This window comes from Jaculus jaculus, chromosome 2, assembly GCF_020740685.1.
Source record: "Jaculus jaculus isolate mJacJac1 chromosome 2, mJacJac1.mat.Y.cur, whole genome shotgun sequence".
NCBI lineage: Eukaryota > Metazoa > Chordata > Mammalia > Rodentia > Dipodidae > Jaculus > Jaculus jaculus.
In genome coordinates, this window is record NC_059103.1 from 117805313 (window position 1) to 117812262 (window position 6950).

Here is a 6950-nt window from a genome sequence, read left to right on the forward strand (position 1 = left end):
GAGGACTGGACAAAACTTTCGATCTCTAAGGTACTGGCTACAATTAATGTATAAAAGAATATTTGACAGTACATCATTTAATAAAGAATAACTAATAGATCTAATAATACAGTGGGACCATTTTGTCCAAACACTCTCCTTCACAGTGTTCCCAGATATACTTGGGCAGTGTATTTGCTGTGCTTCAGGGGGCTATGAGATGGACCTTACAGGACGGTAGATTGCCAAAGGAATAAAGAATGATTATAATTGCACTCTATGTCTACATGTTGCTGTTTTAGATAAATATAGAGAAGCTTGCTTTTAAAAATATCACCCTACTAGGTATATTGGTACATTGTTATCTCAGCAATCAGAAGGTTGTGGCAGGAAGAGTGCAAGTTTAAAACCAACCTGGTTCCACATCACCAGCTTGGGCTATACTGGAAGACCCTGTCTCAAAAAATATGTGATATTTTGACAGAAAATATATGCATGTAACTATATCATCATCATCACACACACACACACACAACTTATATTAGTCCATGGAATGTGTGTGTGTGTGTGTGTGTGTGTGTGTGTATGTGTGTGTGTGAATACCCTTTTCCTAAAAATAGCTTGTTACAAAAATACATTATATAATGTTGGATATACCAATATGGCAAGACACCACCATTAATACCATGGGATCAGACTAGCAATTTTTGATGTTACTAAATCCCTTCCATAGATAAAGACTCTTTGACACACTTTAATCATTTACCACATGCAAAGTTGGTGTTATTCTGGCATACTTGTTTCATTTGAGCAATATTATGAAACTGTTTCCATTTAAAAAATTCCTTTTTCAGCCAAGCCTGGTTGTGCATGCCTATAATCTCAGCACTTAGAAGCTGAGATAGGAGAATTATCATAAGTTTGAGGTCAGCCTAGGCTACACAGTAAGTTTAACACCAGGTTGGGATGTATAAAAACACACTGTCTCAAAAAATAAGATGAAACAAAACAATCCTATTTTATGGGTACATACATAACATAATCATAAAAATTAACTCAAGTGAAACTTGGCATAGAAAACTCAAGAAGAGATTACTTTCCATTACTACCGTCAAAATAAAATTATCAAGGGAGTAACTGATTCTTAGGATCTACAAATTTAACCACTTGGAAAACTATTCAAAATTGGAGAAAAAATTCTCTGATATTGTAACACAAATATTCTGATTAGATCAAAAATATACATGTCAAATGCTTAACGGTTGTCATGAGGATTGTTTATAGATGTGATTTCATTACATCTATGAAATATAACACATAATATAGATTAAATAAAGGACTTGGTAAATGATTTGAGTAAGTGTATCTTTTATCGAGGTATGAATGGCAACAAAACATTATCAAAATGATGTGTACAATATCTAGTATATTTCCACAAATAAAGTAGCATTTTGTCTTAAAGCATTATGCTTCCTGTAAAACTATAAATATCATAGAAAGGAAAACTATGAAGGTGAACTCATAAGGAAATGGGGAAAACAAAACTCAGTGACAGAGAGACTCTACAATTCTATTGAGAGTTTTACAACAGAAAACTAAGGTGGTGCAATGCCATTGGATCTAAGTCCAGCAGGTGACAAGGTAAGTGGATATCCTGGTCTAAGTGCCAATAGGAAATGAGAAATGAGCTGGTTTTAAATTGAACATTCACTGAATTTTGCATGTCTCCTTTCTTGCTAAGTTAGGATGAATCTGAACCAGTATTTTGCATACTAGAAATCTTAAGACCATGGTTGTCTAAAAGGCTCTGTGGAGGGGAAGGAACATATGCTCCTCTAAAGGGGACACGTCAGCATTTAAAGGTCTTGAAAGGACCCACATCCAGAAAAGCATCTTTTACTTTCCAAATTCACTTGACCATGGTACCTAATTTTATGTAACCCCTGTTAATGTCATACAGAGCCCTCTTATTTTTGTGTGAAAATTTTCTTTTAGCTTATGAGGTCAGGTCACTAGGAAAAAAAAACTGGTTTTGAAATTAGCTCAGTATATTTGAACAATTATCTGGCAAGTGTATCATGATGTCCATTTATGCTTCTACTAAAAGGAGAGATTGAACTTGCTTCCTTTCAATGGTGCTTCCAAATACAGCATACTACCAAGCAAAAAAATATTTATAAGTAGATTTGATGTTCATTTTCCCATTTAATCAAATATTTATCAGAACTAATTCAAACAATTATGTATGAAATAGATGACCATTGCACAGATAAAATGTACATAGACCTCTTAATTCCTTATTATGCATAGATTTTTTTTAGTGTAGGAAATTGAATGAATTATCTGCTTAGGTTTTCCTTTTACATTGACCTTCATGGTCGCTTGGTGTCTTTGAGTGTGTCTAACTATACTACAAAGCTACATTTGAAGGTTTTAATGTAATTCATTCTCTTTCTCCTTTCCACTCAGCATGGATAATCAAGAATTCATGGTATTATGGATTTTTAAATGTCAGGGATTGTAAAACTGTCTTGCCTATTACAGTAAAAACTTCATTAGAGGCTATCATGTATTCAAAGTTGTGTGTAATTCAGAGCAGCTGTGCATCTGCTCCCCTTCTCCAGACGTACACTGTCCCCTAAGTAGAAACATTGCATAATCCAAGTACTCTGCATTTTTGAGTCTGTTACCAGGTGCTTGCCATGTCAAGATAACTGGATCTTAATAAAATTATTATAATCCTTCACTGTCAAGCACATCAAAAATGGCACCTTTCCACTGGTCTCTGTATATTTCACGCCAGTGACTCCGATTTGAGTGGTCACCATTCAGCCTTGAATTAGATATCAACTTTGAATTATATATCAACTTTTCCACAGCCTTATGGTTTAGCTTCACACTTCAGAAACGTATCTAAAAATCACAATTCTTCAATTTTAAAAGTTTTGGTTCCAATTAGGAAAGAATTTTCCCTTCCTTCCTCACTGAAGCAAAATATTCACCCATGAGTCTGGAGTCCCTTAATACTGTTTTCTTTTATTCATGAGGATAAGTATGGTTTTCTTAAAGATGACACAACCCACTGGAATGTGATCTTCTTGTAGTTACATGTCATAGATAGCGACAGTCTTCCTTTAAGAACACATGTGTTTTGACTGCTTTTCCTAAGGAGGTTACACGTAAGACTAAGAGAAATAAGATCAAGTGACTGTAGGATAATGTTCATATATCATCTATCTCCTATCAGGACAGGAGAAAACTTCATGTAGAATATTATTTAATCCCAGAGTAGTCAAGAACAAACTTAAATCAAAAATAAACTAAAACCTAAGTTCACCTCCTTCTGTCTTCCTTCCAAATGGTATGTTTTTATAAAGCAAGATTTCTTTGTTATCTCTGATTTTGTAAATCACATTTTACAAATTAAAAGATAAAACCTATCCCTATGAAAACCTTTATATATCACAAAAAGCTTATAAGCCCTCCAAACTTGGTTTTGGCACACCAACTGCCTGGAGTTGCAAGAGGAGAAAAGAGGTTAGCAGAAAGTGTATTTAGGATGGAAGCCACCCACCATCGAGTAATGGCTTAAGTAGGAAGTAATCAGAGGGAGACCACAGCAGCTAACGTTCAACCAAAGATATTCTAGGTTTAGAACAATAAATAATTTTAATCAGGTATGTTCCAAGGAGCGGATGACTCTCTGAGGCTGTAACTCAGACTGAATAAGCATGGGGTGGGGGGCGGATCTGTTGGGTCAGCAGCCACTGCACGTACACAGAGCAGCACCTGACTGTCCATAAAATCTGTAACATTTTGCTATACAGAAAGCCATATGTTGTGAAACTTAAACACTTTTGTCTGGAAAATATATCTAATTTATTAATGCAGACAGTGTCTTTCACCTCCATCAGAATGCAGGTCACCATGTGAAGGTGTTTGGAAATGTTGATAAGGATGAACGGAGCTTTCCCTCTCATGAAAACCTTACCGCCTTCCTGGAGTTCTGGCTTACTGCAGCCAGCACTGCGTATAAGAAAATGTTTTCAGTGTGTGAGTAACTAAACACTCTTGGAAAGGGTCCAACACGAACCACCTCCCCAGGAGTCTCCAAGGCAGTAACAAGACACTTCAGCTTCCACAAAAACCACTGTCTACATTTGATGAATAAAGTCATTAAGACAGCCTGTAGGATGCTAAAGGGATTACCTTTCTTATCAGGGCACACGGCCTTGTACATGCGTTTCAAGCTGGAATTCATCATCTCAAGGAAATGCCTGGTCTTTGTAACAGAGTTCATCATTTGATGGTGTAAGACTATGGGGAGGGGGGTAAGAGACACTGAAATTCTAATAGCTAGAAGGCCTGACTTATTCAGCCTAAAACAAGAGGCTATATAACATATGCAAACAAAAAAAGTTCAAATTCTACCTCCAAACTTTGCAATAGATACTGAAAATGAAACTTGTTGATACAGAAATGCTGTTTGTCACTCGAGCGCCTCATTGATTCCCTAGGAACATAACCAGAACAAAAGCACTATCAAGGCCACAGTGATTTGAATATCGTCTTGATTGGACCAGCCTTGCCCATCGCATGTCCTTCCAAGCCATCCTTCCTCCTCCTACTCAGCTCCTTCCATCATGGGGCTCTGCCCTAGGAGATGCTCTACAGTGTGCCACAGCTGCCAGATCATTGGTGTGGTCAGCTATCAGAACAGCCTCTGCAAGTGGCTGGACACTGTGTTCAAGACAGGCTATTCTTTTCCTCAGTGGGGGCCAGCTCTTTACAGGTCATGTCCATGGGTCTAAGAAGAAAGTGAAATCTGGTTCCCGCTCAGCCTCAAGCTAAAAACTTGTACTTTAGATGGTATATTTCACCTTTATTGTAAACGCAATCGTGCCTGCGAGCTCTAGAGTGCATTCACCCTGTCAATTGAGGGCTTTCTTGATGGATGTTTTAGTTTCCCCTTCACCCAGGAAGGAGTCTTAACTCTCAAAGTTTTGGGACATTTCTCCCTAGCGGGCTTAAACAGAATTGATAGAACACTAAGTCACGGGGCCTCTTCCCATAAAGATTCTCGACTATTTTTACAACAGTTCACCGAAAGACAGACTTTGCAATCAGATTCCTCTTTGTCGTGATTGTAGTGAAAACAAAAAGATCCGGTGCATCCCCCAAAGCATTTAAACAGATTGGGGGTACAAGGAAACTTCCCCTCAAGCTGTTAACACAGAGAGAGGGTCTGTTAGCTTAGGTTTTTCACTTCACCTCTGGGGCTAAGGGGAAGGCTGTGAAGCTATGAATTTCAGTGGCAGCGATCTGTGTTGAAGAAAGGGATGAGCAGATTTTCATCGCAGATTCCAAGTGGTGTTTACTCACCACCGCGGCTTCCTCCCCAGCCTCAACTCCTCTCAGCGTGGATGCTGCAACCCCATGGGTGGTAGAGATTCTAAACACCCCTGCACCTGGTTTCGCCTGTGTGTTTGCCACCAGGGGACCATCACGAAGAAAGTGTCAAACACCGGACTACAGAGGAGGGCGGAGGGCGCGAGTTAAGAGCGGGTGCACTGTCTGGAGTGTCTAGTTCAAGGGTTCTTTTCCCTGCGGGGCTCTGGGCTTGGCACGAAAAGCAAAAGCCCAGCACCAGGGAATTTCCGCTGACCGATTTAGGAGGCAGCAACATAGTCTTCAAGGTGTTTGGGCAGGAGGGTTCCGCTGAGAACCAAGTGTCCCTTCACTTTGACAACCAATTCCTCTAGCAACCCCCTCTCCCCGCCCCAGGCTCTGTTCTCCTCATCTCCTCTCATCTAGGACTCCAAACCTGGAGTCTGGAACGCAGCCTGAGAACTGAAGGTCCGCAGGCGTGGAGGGCAGCTGCGGAGGGAGGGAGGGGCCAGATCCTGGGGCAGCTGCGGTGTGTGTGTGTGTGTGTGTGGGTGGGTGGGGGGGGGATTCGGGAGAGCTGCAGGGGTCCCAGGCTACAGGCAGGGGTCTCGCCGAGCTCACTCACCTGCGGCTCCCGCTCTAAAGCTGCGGACCGTGTTGCCCTCGCGCAGGGGCTGGGGGCGCCGAGGGGCAGAACCCCGCTCCCGGGAGCCCGGCGTCCTGGTGGCCTGGACTCTGCCACTGCCGCTGTACCTGTCATAGAGCCATAGCATGTGCTCCGACACCTTGTCGTGCGGTGGCAGCGCGGGGGTCGGGTCGTCACCTGCCGCGCGCTCTCGGGCGCCTGCGGAGCCGGGCTCGGGGAGGTGCGGGTCCTGGTCATCTGCGGGCGCCAGACTCACGCAGCAGCAGCCCAGCCACAGATAGAGGAGCCCGCGCGCCCCAGCCATGGCGAGGTCCCGGGGTCGCACGTCCGTTCTTTGGGTCGCCGGGGAACCGTCGACGGACGCGAAGGGTGACTTCCAGCCGCTGAGACCGTGCACGGGCCGGAGCAGAGCCGCGACGAGCCCGGCTCCCCGCGCTGGCCGTGAGCGCCTGCCCGCAGGTGGGCTCGGGGGCCAGGCTCCCCGATCTCCCCGCGCTCGCTGCGCGCTCCGCGGCAGGTCCTGGCGCGCCTAGCCCGGGGCGGGGCGGGGGGTTCCACCAGCTGTCGCCGCCCGCCCGTCCGTCCGTCCGTCAGTCCCTGGGTCCGAGGGGATTTTCAAGGATATTCGGCCCAAGTAGACGAGAGCTGCCCCGGGCGCGTGTCGAGCGGGGTGCGCGGGGCGGGGCGGGCCGAGGGCGCTCGCTCGCCTCCGGCCGATCGCTGGAGCCGCACAGCCAGTCCGCGCTTTCAGAGTAAGCGGTGTGTGCGTGTGGGGGTGGGGGGGGGGAGAGGGAGGGAGGTGAGGGAGGGAGAGAGACACGACACACAGACCGGCAGACAGACACTGGGGCTCTGTCTTCTTCCCTGGCAGATCGGAACAGTTCCCTGGCCGCCAGATTCTCTCCGAAGCTCACCCTCCACCGTAGCTTGGACCTGA

General features: G+C 44.4%; 1 protein-coding gene across 1 annotated transcript in view; it reads right to left on the minus strand.

Moving 5' to 3' along the window:
- Bmp3 (bone morphogenetic protein 3) overlaps nucleotides 1–6423 on the minus strand; it is a 29611-nt gene extending 23188 nt beyond the window's left edge. The window contains exon 1 of the mRNA XM_004653381.2: nucleotides 5993–6423. Within this exon, the coding sequence (XP_004653438.1) occupies nucleotides 5993–6317 (325 nt within the window). The 5' untranslated portion in view covers nucleotides 6318–6423. The remainder of the gene's footprint in view (nucleotides 1–5992) is intronic.
- Nucleotides 6424–6950: the final 527 nt, after the last annotated feature.